The sequence below is a fragment of the Petaurus breviceps genome, unplaced genomic scaffold (assembly GCF_028583685.1).
Source record: "Petaurus breviceps papuanus isolate PSGF00001 unplaced genomic scaffold, PetGlider_PUasm1.0 90825, whole genome shotgun sequence".
NCBI lineage: Eukaryota > Metazoa > Chordata > Mammalia > Diprotodontia > Petauridae > Petaurus > Petaurus breviceps.
This window is the reverse complement of record NW_027187353.1, coordinates 18,143,215-18,166,643: the sequence shown is the minus strand read 5'-3', so window position 1 is coordinate 18,166,643 and position 23,429 is coordinate 18,143,215. Positions and strand designations below refer to the sequence as shown.

Sequence of the window (23,429 nt, the reverse complement as noted above, 5' to 3'; positions counted from 1 at the left end):
TGGTAATACTGGCCTTCTTCCTGTTCCTTCCACAAGACACCAGGCTCCTCACTTGGTGTCTTTTCATTGGCTGTGCCCAGTGCCTGGAATTTTCTTCCTCTTTATCTCTCCCTCCTGGCTTCTGTGCCTTCCTTCAAATCCCACCCTTAACAGGAAGTCTTGCCTGATTCCCCTTAATTCTAGTGCCTTTTCTTTGTTGATTATCTCTAATTTATCCTCATGTATCTTATTTGCACATAATTTTTTATAAAAAAAATAAAAACAAAACAAAAAAAATTTGTTTCCCCCTTTAGACTGACAGCTCATTGAGGGCAGGGACCATCTTTTACCTTTTCTTGTATCCCCAGTGCTTAACAGTGACTAGCACATAGTAGTCAGAAAATGTTTATTGTCTAACTAACTGACCCTTTGCCTTCCTTAGTATAAAGTAATTATGCTTCTAATGAAATATGTATGTAAAAATAGACAAGGACAGCGAAGGATCATGCTAAAAAGCTGAAGAAGGTGTTCTTGCATTCCCAGACTTTAAAATAAGTTATAAAACAGTTATCATCAAAACTGGTAGTGGAGAAAAAAGAAGAAACAGGTAAACAAATAGAGCATATAAAGTGCTACCTAAATGTATTAGAAATTCATTTGATAACATATAAAATCTAAAAATTATGAAGGATTCATTATTTAGCAAATGTAATTAAAAATTATTTAGTCATTATTCTATGTTTGACTTTTGATAGCCTTTCACAGTCTTTCTACCATTCCTGTATTTTTAGACTTTAACTCCCTCCGCCTACTCTGCTTTCCACCCACCTTGGCCTTTTTGCCATTTCTCAATCACAATACTCCATCTCCCTTTCTAGGCCTTTGCCCTGGATCTACACCATGCTCTCCCTCCTTACACAGCATGATCTCAGGCTCTTTTACCATCTTGCTCAGTCTTTCCTTGACATTCTCCAAATTGTTAATGTCCTTCCTAGATGTGACACCCAAAAATTAACATCAAACTCCCTATGGGTTCTATATAGAGTAGAGGACTGTTGGCTCATCAGATGAGAAAGAGTGACATTTCAGACGAAGGTGAGTGCAGTAGCCATGAAGATAGTTGGAAAGTGGGAGGACAGTGATGATGACTGTTGCCTGTGTTACCTGTGCTAAATGTTTGCTGAACTGTTTTTCTCTTTAACAGGATCAGGAAATGTTTAGGGAGTAAAACACAAAAGACATCAGTAAAAAAAAAATCAGTAAAAAAAAAAATTAAATCAAAGGAACAAGAATTTATGTAAAACATGATGTATTATTAAGTTTAAACCTAATTTTTCACTTCTGGATCCAGACCTGAAATTATTGGAATAATTACCTCACGGTAAAAGGATTCCCTTAGTGCAGTTCTGCCCCTGTTTGGCAGTTTATAGGCTTAAAGAGTAGCCTTGGTGCCACTAAGATGTTGGGACTTGACCAGCAGATGTCAGAGGAAAGAACCAGACTGTCCAGATTCCTGTGGCCGGCATAGCACCATGCTACCTGCTGAGAACTGAATAAAACAAGTGCCTTAACTCAAAGAAAGAAATCTCCTAATTGTGGCGTTTCTAGAACCCTAGGAGGTAGATTGCAGAAATGTTTCTGATTAGAAAGGGGGAAGCAAATGTTAACTTTTCTTACCCTTATTAAATCTTGTGATGGGAGACAGCTAATTTGACTTTGAGTTTTAGTACCTTCTTCTTTTAGTCTCAACTTGCTGGGCTACACTACCTTACAGAAAACTACGTGGTATTCTATCAAAAACACTGTAGGGTTATGTATAAGGTTAGAGGTTCAAAGAGTCAAGCAGAGTCATTAGACTTTGCCCTCAGTGGCATTTATCAGGTGAGAACACATCTCAATTCATCAATCAAAGGCATGAACTAGGTTTGAACAAGGCCTAAATACCAATCAAAAGGCATTTCAGCTAGGTGACACAGGAAGTTTGTTCATATCATTGAGGGACTTGATCATATCCTTTGGATTATCTGTAAAATAGCAGATCAGTCAAGCATCTGGAAACTTAATGGTCAGGCAGTAAACCAATAAACATTTATTAAGTTCCTGCTATGTGCCAGGGACTGTGCTAAGTGTGATGGAAGTCTCCATCCAAACCCTTGAGAAGGAATCATTTGGGACGGAGGAGTACAGTAAGTACCCCCTTGCTCTATCTGTGGCATCTCAAATCATTTCCAGGCCTCAAACTACATTATAAATTAGTAATCACAAAGACTATTTGGTACAGGTTAAAAAATAGAAAAGCAAATCAAGAGAATGGACTAGACAAGGAAAAATTGGGAAAAAATATTTGAACTCGATAATACAATGTTCAGTAAATCCAAATATGTAAATTACTTGGGGAAGAATTCTCTACATGACAGGAATGGCTAAGAAAATAGGAAAGCAATTTTAGATGTAAACTTTATACTATATACCACAATAAACTCAAAATTGCTATATAACTTTACTAGGAGTGGAATAAGCATTTGTATAACATCTAGTATGTGCTAAGCTCTAAGTACTTTTACAAATATATCTTCACAACCTGCAAGATTGATGATATTATTATATTCATTTTACAGTTTAAGAAACTGTAGCGATTAGAGGTTAAGTGACTTACCCAGGGTCACACTTTTAGGTGTCTGAGGAAGGATTTGAACTCAAGCCTTCCTTATTTCAGGCATATTGGTCTATCCAGCTACCTCCTAATACTAAAGAACATACCAATTAAATATTAGATGAGCCTTCAGCTGGTCACTTTCACAGCTCTAGCTAAGGAGAAAGTTCTTAATCAAACAAGGGATAAAGGTCATTACAAAAGATACAATAATTTCCATTATATGAAATTTTTAAAGCTCTTATACACATAAACATAGGTATATGTATGTGTGTATACATATGTGTGTGCATGTATTTATATCAAGGAGTTCAGAGGCAAAAGGAAAAGTCTTAGGCACTTAAAAATATTTGTGGTTCAAAATTAATTTGTTGATCAAAGCATTTTTGTGGTATCAGAGACCTAACAATAAAGTAGACATTCATTATTTGGTTTGTGACTAAATAAACTGTTGTACTTGGAATATCACTGTGCTTTTTAGGAACTATGACTATGAAGAATTCAGAGAAACCTGGGAAGACAGATACAGGTTGATAAAAAGTAAAGTAAATAGCAAGGCAGCTAAGTGGTACAGAGTGCCAGGACTCATCTTCCTGAGTTCAAATCTGGCCTCAGATACTTACTAGCCATGTGACCCTGTAATGTTAAGGGAATTTGAAGATCTTCCCTACCCCTTAATAGACCTATGTGATCACATGGAGCCCATGGTGCGAGGAGCTTGCCAGACAGTTGGAGTGAGACATGAGAGGGAGAGAGCAGGCCGAGCAGCTAGCCTGTGAGAGAGGAGGGATTTTTGCTTGGGGGAGCTTGTTTTGTGGGGAGGCCTAACCAAAAGAAGGCTTGGGATGTTGGTGTTCCCTGAATTGGTGATGTGTATGGATTTTGTCTTAAAAAGAATGTTTGAGGTGTCAGTGTTCCCTGCATTGGCAATATGTATAGACTTCTTCGTTACTATGATGGATTTGGCTTACTGGTGTCTGAATTAATGTCTTGGGTTCATCGTCAAGGAAGAGAGTCTGTTATATCTTGTGATTCAAACCTGGGAATACACCTGCATATTCATAGGAGCTGCTGTGGGTATTGCATTGGCAAAATAGACCCTGGGTAAGTCACTTAACCCTGTGTGCCTCAGTTTCCTAATCTGTAAAATGAGCTGGAGAAGGAAATGGCAAACCACTCCAGTATATTTGCTAAGAAAACCCCCAAATGGGATCACAAAGAGCCAGACATGACTGAAAAATGACTCAACATCTAGGAAAGCAATAAATGCGGTGACTATTGCTGTTTTTACCAGACCCATGTTTAAATAAGTACAGGAAGCTTCAGATGAAATGGAAATGGCCCCTTCTCTGCCACACGTAGCACTGAAGAAGTGTTTGGGTCAGGAGAGTCCAGGGACTTTCCAGTGGCTATCGTCAGTCTATGTCATTTAGGACTTGAACCCAGTTCTCCCAGACTGGAAGGCCAGCTCTCTATCAGGTGAGCACTCAGCCTCTCTAAATACATAATGACCATAACAACAAGGCAAATGGAAAGAACAAAGAAAGTCTCCATTTATGATGACCAAGCTTGTCTCAGCAAGTAAGAGAAAATTCATGTCCATCTTTGCAGGATTGGGAGACTATGAATACAAAACATTGCATAGATTGTCAGACTGTATTGCTGAATTGGTTACTCTTTCCAAAATGCCTTTTTTTTTCTCTCATCTCTTTTTAACTTTTTTGTTTTGAGGAATGGCTTTCTGGGCAGAGGAGGAAGAGGGATATGTTAGAAAGTGAAAATGCTTTTTATAAAAGAGCAATAAAAATTGTTTTTAAAGGCTTAGGCAATTGATTGGATATGGGGGGGGGGGGGTAGTCAGGTAGGGAGATAAAGGAAAGAAAGAACCAAACATAACTCCCAAGGTTTCAAACCAGGGGGACTGGGAAGATGATGATACTATCCAGAGTATTAAGGAAATGTGGTCTTTTTTTTAAGTAAATTTTTTTAATTAAAAAATTTTATTTTCTCTCCCTCCCCAAAGCCCCCTCCCAATATAAACAAAACCCTTATAACAAATATATATTCATGCAAAACAAATTCCCACATTGGCCATGTCCAAAAAAGTATACTTCATTCTACACCCAAGCCCATCACCACTCTGTCAGCCATGGGTGGTATGCACGCCTTTTCATAGGTCCTCTGGAATCATTGTTAATCAGTGCATTGATCAAAGTTCTTATGACCTTCAAGGTTGTTTAGAGCAGTATGAAAATCTGAAAAAGGGACAGGTTTAGGGGAAAGAAGATTAAGTGGTCAGCATTGACAAACTGAATTTGTGGCTTCTGACAGGACATTCTGGGAGAGATGTAGAGTGAGAGTTCAGAAGAGATGAATGATACAGCATAAGCCAAGGGAAAAGAGAATATATTTAGGAGAAAGGAGATCAGTGGTGTCAAAAACTTCAGAACAATCAGATAGGACAAGACCTAGGAAAAGATGTCCAAAAGTGAAATTAGATGTTTCAGGAAGTAGTGAGTTCCTCATCCCTGGAGGGATCCAAGCCAAGGCTGAGGACCACTCTTCAGGTGTATTGTAGAAGTCCTATTCAGTTTCCCTTCTAACTCAGATGCTAAGGCTTTTCTTGATTGGGACAAATACTATAATTTGCAAATGTTTTTAGTCCTTTAGTGATCAGCGATATTGTGTAAAGAATGAATATGGGATTTGAGGAAAAATATTGGAAAATATAGTTAAAATCACACTATCTCTATGTTGTATGGGAATAGTGATGCTTTCAGGCCACTGCCGTCAGCCATCCTTCGGGTAGCAGCCTCTGTGGACCTGGCCACTGCTCTGGCAGTGGCTATGGACCCAGCTATCAGAGACCCAGACTCTGGCCACTTCACACAGTGATGTGTAAAGCCAAGCATGAACAGCTTTCCAGAGGACTGCTGCTGTGAACAGCTTTCAAGGTTCAAATTACATAGTATAGTGAACACTCTATTCAATAACAAATCAGAGCAAAACATTCACAGTAAATCAAGGTACAACATTCACAATGTTACAGCTTATCACAGAAAATCAAAATACAGTATTCACAACTTATCACTAAAATGTCCACATAGTTTTTACCACAGTGGTCACATAGTTTTGAACAAAGTATAATCATTTAGTCAGTCAATCACTTAGTAACTCAATCATTCGGTCATTCATTCATCCTTAAGGAGACTTGCCTCCTTAAGGGTTACAAAATACAAAAGTCAAAGTTCTCCACTCATGGGGCACACTAAGTTACAATATCAGTCACTACTCAGCACTCTCTTAAGGGATAGTGTAAAATACACAGGCAATCCACCCATCAGTCACAAATAAGTGACAATTTTAAGGTCTCAAGTAAGTTACAACTTCAATCAGTCACTACTCAGTATCCATGTAGAGATCTCTTCATCTTGACCCAAGGTAGGCTCTCAGATTCCCTGGATCCCCTTCTATGGTCCCAGCTCCTACCTGGATTCATCAAACTGTCACGTGGGTTCAAAGACAGACAGCTCCCAGCTCCTTGTCCAGCTCTCTGTGCAGTCCCTGTTCCACACTGAAGCTCACAGTGTCCAGTCCACCTTAAATCCTTCCCAGTCTCTGTACCTGGGAAGTCAAGGCTCAACAAAGCCACAAACAGATTCATGCAAAGTACCAGCATCACAATCATGCTTCCTCCATCTTTGGCAGCTCTGGCTGATCCTTCGAAATCCTCAGCAGCTACTGCTGGCCCTTGGACTCAGCAGAAGTTTCAGCTGGTTCCCAGAATCAAAATCACTTCATCCAGGTTCTCCAGATAAATATCATTCTCTCCAGCCTGGGCCTCTCTTCCTCAGCCACCAGAACCTGGCTCCAAGAAGATCTGATGCAAAGTGAAGTGAATAGAACCAGGAGAATATTGTACACACAGCAACGTTGTGTGATGACCAACTTTGATGGACTTATCTTTTCTCAGCAATACAATGATCATAGACAATTCCAAAGGACTCATGATGAAACATGCTATCCACATCCAGAGAAAGAACTGATATTGTCTGAATGCAGACTGAAGCATGTTTTTTTTTCACTTTCATTCTTTTTTTTCTAGTCTTTTTGTACAAAATGACTAATATAGAAATGTTTTACTTGATAGCACATGTATAACATTTATCAGATTGCTTACCATGTCAGGGAGGGGGAGGGGAGGAAGGGATAGAATTTGGAACTCAAAACTTAAAAAAAAAAAAAAACCAAGATGTTAAGAATTTTTAACATGTAATTGAGGGAAAATAAAATATTTTAAAATTATTAAAAATTGGGAAAGTACCAAAAAAAAAAAAAAAGCTTGTAACTCTGACCTGATTGAATTGGCAAAAACTAAAATAGTAAAGGAAAAAAAAAGATAGGATTGAGGCCAAACCAGGGAAGGCCTAGAATGCCAAGCAGAATAGTTTAGACTTTCAATTTGGCATCATTTAAGAGCATTAAAAAATCATGAGTAAAGAAGTCACATAATCAAATCTGTGGACTATCACTGCTGTTGGAAGGTGGCCAGAAATAACAGCTACCAACTGACAGAGGCAACCAGGTGGTCCAGTGGAGAGAATTCAGGCCCCGCTGTCAAGGAATCCCAAGATGGAATCCCACCTGGGACGCTAGATGTGTGATTCTGGACAAATCATTTAACCTCTGTTTTCCCCTTTCCTCATCTGTAAAAGGAGGATGATAATAGGTTCTCTCTCCCAGGATAGTTGTGAGAATAAAATGAAATAATTTTCTGAAAGCACTTTGCAAGCCTTAAAGTGCTATATAAATACTACCTAGTATGATAATGATAAATATCTTAAGGTTTTTTAGATTATTTTACCCTTCAGTAAAGCTGATTTAATATTTGTATTTATCATCCATAGTACCTATTTTTAATAATTTAGGATAGACCATTCATCTCTTTTTTACTGTTCATAGGATAGTTGCAGAGTACTGTTGATATCAGTTTTGACTGATACTTGGTAACAATCCTAAGAATAACAAAATTTATGAAATACTGCCTTCTCTTTCCTTTTCTGCTTCCTCCTCCATACCCATAAGGAAGGTACTGGCCTTAGATTAGGAACCACCATGCTGAAATGGAGCTATTGGTCCCAGAGCAGCTTAGACTGCAAAGACTGAACTGAACTGGAATGTGAGACTTACCAGCTTTCTAAACTAGTACTGGTATGCTAACAGGAGCTCTTGCCTGCTTCACTGATGCCAAGGCTCCAAGGCACAATTGTATGCCAAGCTTGACTTTGTATCCTCTTCCTTCTTCTCCTTACTTCTGGTATGCCTGTGCTCCAGTCTCTGTCCTGTAGTCCATCTGCCTCCCCCAGACCTGTCCTCTCACTCCAATCTCTACTCTGTTTCCTGAGAACTTAGCAGCACGCAGGTGTTCATCTTGAAGATTATCTGATTAAAATCAGTTCCACTAAAGTACTATGAAGCTTAGCTTTCCCAGAGGATACCTGCATTTTAAGAAGCATAGCTAGCTAACCCAAATGAATGACTAATTGGTGTAATGTGTGGAGAAGAGATTTTTGAAACCTTAACCATTCTGTGTCTTGGTTTGATTCCCCATTTTTTCCAGAGTAAATTAGTTGGAATAATGAGTTAGCACAGTTATAAACTATCATCTTTTCTCTTCGTTACTTCTCTACATGTACTTTTATTAGAAGAGTTTATAGGACTCAGCAGAAACATACAGTCCTTGCTTGCCTGGGGAAAGCTTAGGATGTGGCTTTGCATTGTAAAAGACCATGAATCTGAAGTCTGGGAAATCAGAGGACCTTCTTTCTATACAAGTGTGTTGTTGGGTTACATTATGTTACAACCGCATTACTGTGACTGATCATTGATTTTGTGTCTTAGTGTTTTCAAAATTTGTATTTGAAAATCTCTTTATGGGGGTGGGTGTTGGATATAAGGATGTTCTTCGTGTTTAGAAAAAGTCATTTGCATATTTGCAGGTACATTTCTGTCTTTCATCCCAAAGCAGTCTCCTTCCTTCCTTCTCTTTACTTATCACCAGTGTAACAGTGGCCATCCCATGGAGCCCTCATGCGGACAGGCTTCATCCACATCCAGTGGGGTGTATGTACTTTGAAACTCTTGACAAAGGGCATGTCCAAGCAGCAGCCAGAGGAGGTCAGAGCACAGGCCCTGTGTTCTGTGGGAAGCCTTAGCCACAACAATATCACTATAAAGGGCCTTGTGTGCTCCATGGAATGGCTGCTGGTTCACTGGTGATGTGACTATTACCTCAAAATGTTTTTTTTTTTAAAAGAACCTTAATATTTCTTCACTAGTCTCTATAAGCAGCAGACTGAGAAGTGATTGCCTTCAGTATCTTCATGTCCTCAAGAAAAAACTTCAAAAAACAGGTGCAAGTAACTTGGAGGAAAAATATGGATCTTGACAGGAATTTGTTTCCAGACCCCAGGCATATTCAGTGGTTGTTCCCCATGCCTGGAATGCTCTTCCACCTCATCTTCCTCTCTGATGTCCTTAAAATCCCATCTCCTGTAAGAAGCCTTTCCTGATTCCCCCTTACTCCTTTTGTGACCAGTTTATACTGTATACATTTTGTCTGTACATAGTTGTTGATGTGTTATCTCCCCAGCATCGTGTCAGTGCCGTGAGAGCAGGGACTGCTTTTTGCCTTTCTTTGTAACACTGTGCTTAGCATAGTCCCTGGCACATAGTAGGAGCTTAATAAATGCTTATTGACTGACTGACTAGACAGATTAATTGGGTGAGCAGCCATCACTTCTTTTATATTTGTGGATTTGGACTGTCATTGCTATCTTTAGAACAGAATGGCTTCAGATTTCAATCAAATATTGCATTCCCTTTATAAAATACATGTTTTCAAAACTAGACTAATTTGCATTTTATCTTTTCCTCAGAATGTGGCAGATCAGATTGCATTTCAAGTTGCTGGAGGACTAACAGCCCTTGAACACATCCTTCAAGTAGTAAACTCAACAACCAGTGTGAATGCAGTTTCAAGAATTCCTCCAAAGTGAGTACAGCTTATAGTGCTGCTTTCATGGGTTATTTTTTTCACTATTGCTACCCTTCAGTCCCCAGTTGGGGACATCTGAGAGAAACATCCAGAGCGGGATGTTACTTTTAGGTGTAAGTAGGAGAAACTTGCTTTCCCTGCAGGGAGAAAACAGGTGGCTCTCTGCTTCATTTCCTGAAATCAAATGAAGCCTAGAGCCTCCTTAAAGGAAATCTCCTTAGTCTGTGATACTCGCCCGGTGCTAACTCAATCCTAACTGCTCCTTGCAGTGAGACAAAGGGGAATAGATGTAGCACAGAATGCTGGCTTATTGTCGCCTGAAAAATTAAGGGTCTTAATGTAAAGCACGTAACAGAAGCCCAGGAGTGGGATTTGACTGGGTTCTGTGTGTGCACCAAGAGCAATCCAAGGCAAAAGTTGCCACAAGAGAGAGTTCCCACAAAACTTGCAGACTTCAGATCGAGTTTTATCTTGTGATAACAGTTCTTTGTCATAAAAAGCCCTTACGTCCTTTTAGACACCAGATATACTCTTAAGGTACCCTCTGATCATAGGCCATGAGGGATGGAATGCTAAATATAATTAATCTGGACAGAATGTGAAAATCCAGGATTTTTATCGTAGACTTTGATTTGAAATAGTCTTACTGAGAGGTTTGAGAAAAGTAGGTTTTTATTGCAGAGAAAACTTTATTTTAACTTGTAGCTCTATGGAAACTACCTTTCTGTCAGTTGTCAATAGCAGAGAAAAAATTATCTTTTTCCACCTTTATTTACAATATACCTGCTTGCATCATGTCTCTTTCAAGCCAGTATTATTAGTTCTCTTTTTTTCTTATGTGCTAACTTGAAATTAGAAATTGCTAAGTATAAAATCTGTAGCACTGATAAATATTGGTGACTTCCACAGCAGAATGTTCTGTCTGGTTTACTCATTCACAGCGGAAATAGTTTTTAGTAGACAAAGAAAGCATATTATACTGCAGTTTGGTAGGCTTTGAGCTCATGGAAAAATGTGAAGGTTTAGTTTTCCTTTAGGAAATGAAAATTAAGGATACAGAAAGACGTCAGATTTTGCTGTTATTTCAAATTTGTTAAAAGCCCACATTGTACTGGTCTCCATTTTGGGTAGATCTTATATGAGGGAATGACCCTTTCTGACATTAAAGAGTTTTGATCATTGAAAGTGATAGAGACAGAAACAAATAGGAAAATTAACCCTGAAAAGGCAGCTACACAGACCAGTAGAGTCCTTTACCCAGGGGAAAAGCTGCCTCAAGCTTCTGTGTTTCAGTTGCTCGTTTCATAGGATAGACTGGAGAACTTTGGGGTTAATGACTGGAGAACCCAGACCTCCAACTGTTTTATGATTATTGGACAAATGTACTTTGCCTAATTATGTTTTAGCTAGCAGAAATAAGAATTTGGCTAGTTATGATAAGCTAGATAAGGGGAGGATCCACATCTCAACCAAGCAGAGAAGAAGGTCAAAGAACAGGTTTCAAAGCAGTGGAAGACATAGCACTGGAGTCAGAAGAGACCTCAGGACTATGTGGATGTGAGCACTGTCACTTATTGTCAGGAGGAATTGACTGGTACAAGAGGCTCTGTGTCTCTTTGCATTGCCTTCCACTGTCATCCAGGGCAGAACAGAAAAAGGGAGAAGATGCTTATTTTCTGTGCCACCTCCTGCTAAGGGAGTGGAGAAGGACTTTGAAACTCAGCTGGAGAGCAGTCTTGGAGGGCCTTCTGCAAGCAAGAAGACCCTGACATTACCTCATCTGGGCCCAAAGCTGGAAATACTGAGTACTGCAGCTACCAGTGTGGAATGAGAGTAAACTCAGCTGAACAAAGGCTTCTTACTTCTTCACTTTCTACCGTCAGAGTGCTATCATCTGCGTATCTGTTGTTATTTCTCCCAGCAACCTTATTTCTGGCCTTTGATTTGTTCAGCCTGGCATGGTGCGTAATGTACTCTGCTTGTGAGTTAAATGGATGAAGTGACAGCACGCAGCCTTGTGGTCCTTTTCTGTTTCTAAGCCAATCAGTTGCTCCGTGTTTGGCTCTCACTTCTTCTTGGCCTGCATGTAGGTTCCTCAGAAGATAAGTAGGATGATATGGTTTTCCCATTGCTTTGAGGACTTGCCACATTTTGTTGTGATTCACACAGTCGAAGACTTTAGCGTAGCCAAAGAAGCAGAAGTAGTTGTTTTTCTGGAACTCCTTTGCTTTCTTCATAACGCAGTCAGCGTTGGCAATTTGGTCGCTAGTTCTTCTACCTCTTTGAAAACCAGCCTGCTCTTGTGGTAATTCTCAGTTCACAGACTGTTGAAGCTTAGTTTGTAGAATTTTAAGCATAACCTTACTAGGGGATGAAATGAACACAATTGTTCTCTAATTTGAACATTCTTTGGCATTGCCATTTTTTAGGATTGGGACATAAACTGATCTTTTCCAATCCAGTGACCACTATTGAGTTTTCCAAATTTGTTGACATATTGAGTGTAGTACTTTAACAGAGTCATCTTTTAGGATTTTAAATAACTCAGCTGGAATTCCATCACCTCCACTAGCCTTACTGTTAGCATTGCTTCCTAAGGTCTCCTTGACTTCATTTTCCATGATGTCAGGCTCTAGATCAGTAACCACACCATCATGGTTCTTGGTGATATTAAAATCTTTCTTGTACATTTCTTTTGTATATTCTTACCACCTCTTCTTAATCCCTACCATTTTTGGATTTTATCATGCCCTTTTTTCAAGAAATGTTCCCTTGATAATTTCTAATTTTCTTGAAGAGCTGTTGTTTTCTTCTATTTATTTGCACTTATTTAAGAAAACCTGATTTCTTGTTATTCTTTGGAATTCTGCATTCAGTTGGGCATATCTTTAACTTTTCTCTTCTACCTTTGTGGGAGAGAAGAGCTATTAGACTGACTATCAAACTGAGGGTCTACAGAGCTGTTGTGCTGACCTCATTGTTTTGTGCCTATGAAACCTGGACAGTATAGCAGCACCATGCCAGGAAACTGAATCATTTACATTTGCATTGTCTTGGGGAGATTCCGAAGATCACCTAGCAGGATAAGGTACTGAGACACTGAGGTCTTTACTCAAACTACACTGCTAAGCATTCAGACTCTGGTCCAGAGAGCACAACTCCAATGGACTTGTCATCTTGTTCAAATGCAAAACATACTCTTGCCAAAAAGATTTTTTAATGGAGGACTTACACAGGGCAAGCGTGCCCACATCAGAGAAGGTGCTGTGCTTTATGAGCAAAGTAAAATTGTAGCAACTCAAAATAAATGTGAGGGGCACAAATGTAGAGACGTCTCCATCCTAAATGTTTATGCTGGCTATTTGTGCCTGACCTGTGGTAGAGCCTTCTGTAAGTAAGGTGGATTTTAACATATGTAAGGTGGATTTTATTCTTTCTTATAGTTTAGTTCCCAGGAACCATTGTTATAACAATCTCTTATTCCCAGAATTAGATGTGAGTTTGGTTCAAAACATCTCCACCATGCTTGCCCAACACTATATAATGATCAATAATATAAACATTTGCGCTTTAATTGTAAATACCACTGCCACTGCGCAGTGAGATATAGGGACAAGGTAATGTAAACATGTGAGGCTATTGTTGGCAACATGCCTTCCTTTTCTATTGCCCTATAAAGCAGGTGGGCACAGTCAGTGAGTGGGGAACCCATAGGGGATTATGACAGTGTAGCACTGTGTGTGCCTTGATCGGCCCCCATCAGGGTTGCCTCAGGCAGCCCCCATCGAGGCTTAGGGGACCTGTAGGAGTTGTAGCTCCTACTATATTCCCACTGGCCCCTGTGAGAAGGGTGATTAGGGAGGCTATAGGAATTGGTGCTCCCATTATCACCAACCCCTTTGAGAAGAGTAGACTAGAATATAGTAAGATTAACCACCACTCTGAAGCTGTCTTCCTGACCTTCCTGTCTGACCAGATCCAAAGTGAACCTGTTAGAGACGGGAGCCCAAAACTCCAGTGCCTCCCGTGTGTTATTTGTGAAACACCTCCCGAGCTCATATTGCTCTGACCAACCACAGTCAGACACCGTGTCCCCTGACTCCAGTGTTGTGATGTCATTTTGGTCCTCTTTGAGAACAAAGGACAACAGCCAACCAGCCAGCACGACACCAGCACATCCGTTCTTAGTAACCCTTCTCAGGTGTATTCCGTCCTTTACCAGAAGTCTGTCCGCAGTCACACTCTGGGTCATCATATTCTTAGCTAGCTGTTCACTTCCCGAGTCAGTTTTTCTCATTTCTGTCCCTTTCTTTCTGTGGGCAACAGAGAGAAAAATATAGCCTGTGACCCTCTGGTCTTAAGCCTCCTGCCTCAAACCATAGTCTTTGTCAAACTTTTTAGATTCCTCCTTGCACTATTATTTGTGTCTGCCTGAATCACCAGGAATCAAAATCTTTGAAGACTTTAAAATGTGCTGGAAGTAAACTTAACTATTGTAAGTAAGGGATCTTTATGACTTTTGTAACCCTCATGAGCAGCTCAAGAAAACAACTTAGGGTTACCACATTTTTTCCTTGAGGCCGTGGTGGTGTGGTGGGAAGGGCTTTAGAACCAAGTGCTGGCTTGGCCACATACCAAAATGTCACCTTTGTAAACCTCTGGGTCATCTTGGCAAACGTCCTCACTTCACGCCTGAGGAGACCGAAGCCAAAAGAAGTTGAAGTGATTTGCCTCAGGTTTCATAGCAGTTAAGTGGCAAAGCTGGAGTTGGGCTTTTGACTCCACTCTAGACTGGAGTCATTTTAGGGTCGTCACCGATAGAAGTTTATGTGGATGCTCTACTCGGCATTCGTCTCTCTTAGCAAGAAGAATGTCTTTAGTGCCAAGAAAATTCGGCCCGAAGCGAGGAAAGTCTAAGTTCCAGCTGCGGCACATGTTACTTCGTTTTGATACATCAGTCTCGGAGGATGAATAACCACAAAGGAGTGAATGGCATAGCCTCGCCTTTTTCTTTGATTGAGATTATTAACATTTGTTAAACAACATAATTTTTGTTTGGAAAGAAATGTAGTTTTCTTTGAATTCAAAGAAAGCCACCTTGTGTTATGTCAATAAGTAGACGGATTGGCCGTGGCAGGAATCTTTTGCCAAGATTTTGTATTGTGTTTGTGTTACGGCATGTTTATGTAGCAGAGATGACAGTAAAGATGAAAATTGGCATCTCTCCTCTACAGAGCCCTCCGTCAGCTTTGGCCCATCTCCATGCCACTCACTGCTCAGAAGCACAGGGTCCATCAGGCTCCTGCCAAGCAGGCTTTCCCACAGCACAGCCCCATCAGAGGGGGTGCAGAAGGGTAGGTGGACAGGCCACAGCCCCATGAACTCAGTTATTGAGTGTGTGGAGGATTGCTTTCTTCCTCTGTTACTAATCATCTTCTTTCTCACCGTTTGCATCTCCCCCAGTGCTCCAGGAATACATCTAACACAGGTGCATCTCAGATTAGCCTGCATTGCTATTTGCAATAGCTTTGATCAGGGTTTTGGATGGAAAAGATTGAAGCCACTGCTTCTTGTATCACTTTTGGCTGCATGTTGTAGTTTACAAGCTCTGGTCTCATTGTTACAAGGCCTTTGTTTATATCAGCACTCAGACATTTAACTAGCTATGTAACCCAAGGAAAGTGACAACCTTGTTGAGCCTGTTTTCGCATCTGTGAAATGGGGGTGCTGTTTGCACTGCTGACTTTACTGGGCTGTTGTGAGCACAGTTCCTTATAAACTTTAAAGTGCTCTATAAATATGAGTTATCATCTATTAATTCCAATTATCTGTGACCCTCACTCACATTTAGATGAAAATCGACAAACATTGTGTAACGCTCCTGTTCCTCCACCAGAGCAAGGTTTTCTTCAGTTTTGTTTTCTTTAGGCCATCCTTTTACATATTTACCTAATGTTATATTTTAGGCCTCCATTTTATGTGAGTACTTGCTTGTGTTTTTTTTTTTATTAAGTAACTTAATCTTAGAAAAAGAAATTTAAAAAGTTATAAAGGAACTTCCAAAGAAAACACTCTCAGGATCAAATGCATTTACAAGGGAATTCTCTTAAATAATCAAAGAGCAATTAATTCCTATATTATATAAACTGTTAGGAAAAAAAAATGGTAAAAGAAGGTATCCTACCAAGTACTTTCTGTAATATAAATTTGGTCTTATTATATAAGGGAGAGGCAAAACTAAAAAAGAAAACTATATAAACATGTGTATGTGTATATCTAACACTAATTAATATCAGTGCAAAAATTTTGAATAAAATATTAGCTAATGGACTACGACAGATGATTGAGATCCCTGATCACCATTATAGCAAAGTTCTACACTTAGCTCATGATTTATCTCAAATCCCTATTTCCTCCTACCTTTGTTTATCCTTATTCAATCACTATCAATAAATATTTCCTTCTTGGGTTTTTTAATTTCCTGCCATGAGCTTACTTTTTTACTATACAGTCTTACTCTAATATCCTTTTTTATAGATTGTGTCCCTTCTTAATAAGATGTAGCCTTACAATGCTATATTATACTCCCATCCTGTCATATCTCAGTGATATCTAACATGAGAGTAACTCTCATTTAATAAAACGTAGAAGTTTTCCTCACAATACCCCTCCACAGTATGTAGTACACTATAAAAGTAACCATTTTTTGTATTTATTTTGTTGTTGAAGATTGATTATCCTGAAGAAAAGAAGACTTAGATACATGATAGGTATCAAGTATCTGAACACATCCCGTGTGACAAAGGGCAGGAGGGCAGAAATAAGAGCAATGAATAGAAACTGCAAAGAAAAAAATTTAGATTTAAAGTGATACTAATGAAAGTGATCCAGAAATGAAGTGAGGTGTCCCGAGAGGTAGTGGATTCCTCTCACTTGAGATCTTCAAGCAAAAACTGGGTAACCACTTTTCAGATGTATTGTAGACAGAACTCTTGTTAAGGTACAGATTGGCCTTCAAGGCCCCTTGCAGCTCTGAGAGTCTTTGAATCTGTTGGCTTTTCTTCCAGCTTCATGTTATCTGCAAAGTTAATCAACATGTCATCTATGCTTTCATCCAAACTCATGATGATAACAAATGCCATTGAATCCTTGTTGACATCAACCCACTAATGAGTGACATTTTTGTTCAGTCATTGAACCATTTCCCAGTATACTCTAGCCTAGCCTGGCATCACTCCAGCTTGCCCACCAAGTAAAAAACTTTGTGGGATGTCTTCACATCCCTATGTTTAGCAAAGTGATGATACCAGTTAATGATTTAGGGAGGAAGGCTCCATTCCCCACATGACATTCCTTTTGCTGTGACCTTGTGCATAACTTTGTGCAAGGTTTATACCAAGTGTATTTTTATTTCATGTTTTCAAAAAATTTTAAATCAGTTCCTCTATTCTTTAAAAACCACTCTCTTTTTTGTTTTGTTTTGTTTTTACTAGTTTCTGAGGGGGGAAGGTAGGACAATTGTGGTTAAGTGACTTGCCCAAGGTCACACGGCTAGAGAGAGAGAGAGAGAGAGAGAAGTGAGGCCGGATTTGAACTCAGGTCCTCCTGACTCCAGGGCCGGCACTCTATTCACTGCGCCACCTAGCCTCCCCTAAAAACCACTTTCTTTCCAGTACAAATTTCTGCTTCTATAGTTTATGTGATCCAGTTGTTTTTCTTGATTCTATTTTCTTAGGTGCCATTTCCACTTCCACATAGAATTTAGAGACTAAGGGGCAAGTACCCAATTGTATCATTTCCACTGCCATACATGATAAAAAAAATCTTTATAGAAACACTAGCAGATTTTTCCATCTGTTTTTCTCTCTTGATTTCATCTACAAATTCCCTTGGGACAGTAAGGTTTTTCTGAATTTTGTACCAGGTTTTCTACAATTGCATTTTCTGCTCCATTCCTATTTGCTGTTTTGTAAGACAACATTGTTAATAATCTTGCACTATTCTGGGGGCGGCCAGGTAGCACAGCAAGTAAGAGCACCGGTTCCAGTGTCGGGATGACCTGGAGATTGAATCCCGGGCTCAGACACCTGGCCGTGTAACCTTGAGCAAGTTACTTAACCCCAATTGCTTAGGGGCGGCCAGGTGGCTCAGCAAGTAAGAGCACTAGCTCCAGTGTCGGGATGACCTGGATCAAATCCCGGGCTCAGATACTCAGCACCACACCCAGAAATAACTGGCCGTGTAACCTTGAGCAAGTTACTTAACCCCAATTGCTTTAAAAAAATAAAAATAATCTTGCACTATTCTCATCAGTAATATTTTGCAGAATGATTTATAATCTAAAGTGCTATCAGATCACTCAGTTTGGCAAGAATAACTACATACACTAGCAGAGGTAATTTCTGAGTTCTTCCAACCTTGTTGTGATTGCTGTCCATTTAAGTTCTGTAGGAAATAATAATAGAGTTCATGTCTTTTATCTATTTCCCAATTATATGTTGTTAGCTTAGTTGAATATATAGAATTAAAGCTATTGTAATTTCCTACATTATTTTCTTCTCTTTGTCCTGGTTTAGTGTTAATTCTTGGCTAAACTCTCATTAAAGTCTGATGGCAGGGCAGCTAGGTGGTGCAGTGAGTAGAGCGCCGGCCCTGGAGTCAGGGGGACCTGAGTTCAAATGTGGCCTCTGACATTTAACTCTAACTAGCTGTGTGACCTTGGGCAAGTCACTTAACCTCAATTGCCCTGCCTTCCCCTCCTCTAAAGAAAAACGTCTCAGGGCACACAGACATCTGATTCAGAGGTGATTTGCACATTCATGACCAGTTATTTCTTGTCTATTAAGATCTCAGACAAGAAGACCCATGCTTGCCATACTGTTTGCTGCTGCCCTGGAGGATGCACAGTCCAAGGTCTCAAAAGAAGAGGGATTCCCTCTAGATGTTCTTATTTTTTGTGACATAATATTGATCACACAGAACTCCAGAATGCTGTAGAACAAAGGTCAACAAACTGTGTCCAGCTTGGGCCAAACATAGACCAAAATCTGCTTTTGTATGGCCTGTGAACTAAAAATGGTTTTTATCTTTTAAATGAAGTTTTATTGTAATTGGAAATGTAAAAATCATTCCTGGCAGCGTCACGGTCGCTAAGATGGCGGCGGTGGTGAACGGGGCTCCGGGGCAGCAGCCGGCATGTACGAGCAGCTCAAGGGCGAGTGGAACCACAAGACTCCCAACCTGAGCAAGTGCGGTGAGGAGCTGGGCCGCCTCAAGTTGGTGCTGCTGGAGCTCAACTTCCTGCCTACCACAGGTACAAAACTGACCAAGCAGCAGCTCATCCTGGCCCGTGACATCTTGGAGATTGGTGCCCAATGGAGCATCTTGCGGAAGGACATACCCTCCTTTGAGCGATAGATACATGGCTCAGCTTAAATGCTATTACTTTGACTACAAGGAGCAACTCCCCGAGTCAGCCGACATGCACCAGCTTCTGGGCCTCAATCTGCTCTTCCTGCTGTCCCAGAACCGAGTGGCCAAGTTCCACACCGAGCTGGAGCGGCTACCTGCTAAGGACATCCAGACCAATGTCTACATCAAGCACCCCGTGTCCTTAGAGCAGTACCTGATGGGAGGAAGCTACAATAAGGTGTTCCTGGACAAGGGAAATATCCCTGATGAGAGCTACACATTCTTCATTGACATTTTGCTGGACACGATAAGGGATGAGATTGCCGGCTGCATTGAGAAAGCCTGTGAAAAGATCCTGTTTGCTGAAGCCACACTAATCCTTTTCTTTACCACCCCCAAGAAGATGACTGAGTATGCCAAGAAGAGAGGATGGGTCCTGGGCCCCAGTAATTACTACAGCTTCAAGTGCCAGCAGCAGAAGCCTGAGGATACAACCATCCCCTCCACAGAGCTGGCAAAGCAAGTCATCGAGTATGCAAGGCAGCTGGAGATGATTGTCTTGGGGGAAGGGGGGGAGGGTGGCTGAGAGACTTATTTAAAAGGGTAATAGTATGGGTCAATAAATGACATGAGGTCACCAAAAAAAAAAATCGTTCTTAGCTAGCAAGCACAGTGGATTTGAACTTCAAGAGGCATTTGCTGACTCCTGGTATAAGAGGCATTCTCAGTGAGATCTGTAGCCTCTCAAAAAAAGCAATAGCCCAGTAACTACAGAGTAAAGTCCAACTGGGTAAAAAAACAACCCTCACATTTAGCAACTTATGACATGCAATGAAACAAGTGTTAAGTCAGTTCATCAATATAGATATCTTGGTCAAGCACAACAAACTGAGCCTAGAATTAAATAGAAAGAAGATGATTAAATTGCACTTGGGAAATCATATAACACTTTCCACAATCACAAGCTGACCTCTGACCTAAATACCCATCTTTGTGCATGCCAGTATTCTTCCTATGATGATGTGACTGAATCATGGAATACCACAGTTCTCAAAAAATCAAAATTGCAAGTGACCCAAAAGACAGTGGAGGAAAATGTGGCTCTTGGTAGAGACAAGGCCTTACCAAGAGTGATTTATATGTAAGAAATGGTATAAATGGTGTCATCCAAGAAGTGTACAATCAGAAAAAGGAACTGGTTAGTCATGGAGTGGGAAAGAAAAAGATAATAGAGCTCTCAATGTTACGTTGGTACAAGAATTAGAGGCAGGTCTCGGTCAGGTTGCCTGATAATACTAATAACTTTAATGATAATAGATAGTATATACCCTCACCACAGCCCTTGGAGGTAGGTCCTTCTTATTATGCCAAAGATCCTAAACTCTCTATTAACAGAAGGCTTAATGGGAGGGCACAGACTAGAGCCATTTAGGAAGAGACAATATAATACGGATTAGAAGGAATAACCATGCCAGTGAGATCATGAATCTGTATACATTCTTTTGTCCTTCGATTCTTGTTAGTTAGCTCATAAATATTTATTAAGCACCTACTATGTGCCAGGCATTGAGCAAGGTGCTTGGGATACAAGAAGAGGCAAAAGCCAGTCCCTTCCCTCAAAGAGCTCCCCGTCTAACAGGGAGACAGTGAGCAAACATATCTACAGACTGTCTACTGGATAAAGAGGAAATAATGAACAGAAGGAAAGCAGTAGAATGAAGAAGAATTGGGAAAGGCTTCCTATAGAAGATGGAATTTTTGTGGGGACTTAAAGGAAGCCAAGGGAGTCAATGGGGGACAGCCAGAGAAAACACCATGAGATCAATCTTCCTATTGCTGAAACAGCCAGGAAGACAGCACCACCTGATCTAAGTGTCTGTGTCAGGAAATAGGGTATGAGAAGTCTGGGACATTAGGAGGGGGTCAGTTTATAAAGGGCTCTGAGCTCCACACAGATTACCATGTTGGCACAGGCCCTCATTGCCTCAAGCCTGCTGGTGGGTCTCCCTGCCTCAAGCTGTCCTCACTGCAGTTTCTTCCATTCAGCCCCTAAAGTGATTTTCCTAAAGTTCCAGTCTCACTATGTCAGTCTCCCCTACTCAATGAATTCCAATGGCTCCCTATGGCCTCTAGGATCAAACACAAGATGCTCTGTTTGACATTCAGAGCCTTTTATAAACTGGTTCCCTCCTAATGTCCCAGCTCATAAATACCCTATTTATTCTTCAAGAAGTGAAGGAAGTAATGAACAAAACTGCTGTTCTAGACCTGCCTTTGACTAAGAAGAAGGAGAAATAATGGGAACCTGGAAAGGAAGTAGTTATTCCATCTTAGACTTTATGGTATCCACAAGGGAACTCATCTCATGAGGGCCTGAGAATCTCTCAGTAATGAAATTCTAAAGATGCTTTCAATGGGAGAGAAAAGAAAAGACTGACTGTGGATGCATTGGCAACTCAAGGACCAAGTTAGGTTTTTAAAAAAGCATATGTAAATGACAGTCAGTGGCACATAAGGGAGGAAGAACAGCATGATCATTTAAGCATAGTGTCAGCAGTAGAGTTCAGAATGACGATGAGAGTGACGATGAATGTAAAGACCAAAAAAACCTAGTACTTTTAAAAGCTAGATTGGGGAGAGATCTAGAAAAAAAAAGAAGGGAAAGAATCATAGTTCACAATAGAAGAGGGAAGATGGTAATGAATTACAGAAAGAATGAAAAACTCATTAGACAGCTTTTATTTTGCTCCTGTTTTCTCTGCCAAAGAGAAATGAAGCCTTGGACTGGGAAGGTTAGGGCAGAAGTGGCTAGCAGGGATTAAAAGTGCAGGATAAATAATTAGAAAGATAGCATCTAACTGTCCTCCTTTATTTCAGCCCTGAGGTTCTGAAGAAATACTTTCCAGGGTTTTAGAATAATGGCAGATGTTTTTACTGAATCAAAGTCAGTGATCTTTGAACAGCTGTGAAAAATAGGAGAGGTGATGCAGGACTAGAGGTAGGCAAATATTCAGATTGTTTTTTTTTTTTTTTTTTAGAAAAAAGGATAGTATCTGGAAACTATATGCATGATGCCAATTTCTAGAAAAATTCTAGAATATATTATTAAATGTCTGGTTTGTCAGCCATTTAGCAAAGGAAGTGGTGTTAGCCTAGAGTCAGAATGACTTCATCAAGAACAAGTCCTCAGGACTGACCTCATTTCCTATTTTGCTTGGGTTATTAGATCATGGGAAGATCACACACATCATACACACACACACACATATATATATATTATTATATTACATATATAAATATATGTATGCCATTAATACTTTTAATATTCTATCTCATTTATCCTGGTAGGCAAGATGATAGGTTAGATGGAGATGGAACAATACAAATTGTTGTTCAGTCATTCAGTTGTGTCTGACTCTTTGGCCTGCCAGGCCCTGCTATCCTCTCAGTGTTTCTCCAAGTTTGTCTGAGTTCATAGTCATTGTTTCCATTATGCTATCTGTCCATCTCATCCTCTGCCATCCCCTTCTCCCTTTGTCTTCAATCTTTCCCAACATTAGGATCTTTTCTAATAAGTCCCCATCTTCTCATTATGTGGCCAGATTATTTAAGCTTCAGCTTCAGTATTTCACCTTTCAGTGAAAAGCCTGAATTAATTTCTTTAAGTATTAATTTATTTTACCTCCTTGCTGTCCAAGGGATTCTCAAAAGGCCTCTCCAGCACCATACTTTGAAAGCATCGATTCTGCAGCACTCAGCTTCCCTTAGAGTCCAACTCTCACAACCATACAATACTACTGGGAAAACCATATCTTTGATTGTACCAACCTTTGTCGTCAAGGTGTTGTCTCAGCTTTTTAGTATGCTGTTCAAATTTGCCATAGCTTTCCTTCCAAGAAGCAAGCGTCTTTTAATTTCATGACTGTAGTCACCATCTACAGTGATCTTTGAGTCCAAGAATATAAAATCTAATACCACTTGTATTTCTTCAACCTCTATTTACCAGGAAGTGACGAATGGGACCAGTTGCCAAGATCTTAAGCTTTTTGATATTAAGCTTCAATTCAGCTTTTATACTCTCCTTTTTCACCTTCATCAAGAAGCTTCTTAACTTCTCTTCACTTTCTGCCATCAGAGTGGTCTGTATATCTGATTGTTGGTATTTCTCTGGGCAACCTTAATTCAAACTTTTGATTCATCTAGTCTGATTCCAAGTCCAGTGCTCTGTCTCGACATGGTGCCACCTAGTTGCCCTTGAACACAAATAGTAATGTCATTAATGAGTTTCTGCTGATTTTAAGGTTCATCTTTAATGGAATATCCTAGAGA

At 40.1% G+C, this 23,429-nt stretch overlaps 1 protein-coding gene and 1 pseudogene across 1 annotated transcript in view; both read left to right on the top strand.

Moving 5' to 3' along the window:
• Window positions 1-23,429, top strand: part of SCAPER (S-phase cyclin A associated protein in the ER) — a 405,066-nt gene that overhangs the window by 261,683 nt on the left and 119,954 nt on the right. Inside the window, exon 24 of the mRNA XM_069071423.1 lies at window positions 9,571-9,686. Within this exon, the coding sequence (XP_068927524.1) occupies window positions 9,571-9,686 (116 nt within the window). The remainder of the gene's footprint in view (window positions 1-9,570; window positions 9,687-23,429) is intronic.
• LOC138148480 (26S proteasome non-ATPase regulatory subunit 8 pseudogene) lies at window positions 18,879-19,686 on the top strand (annotated as a pseudogene).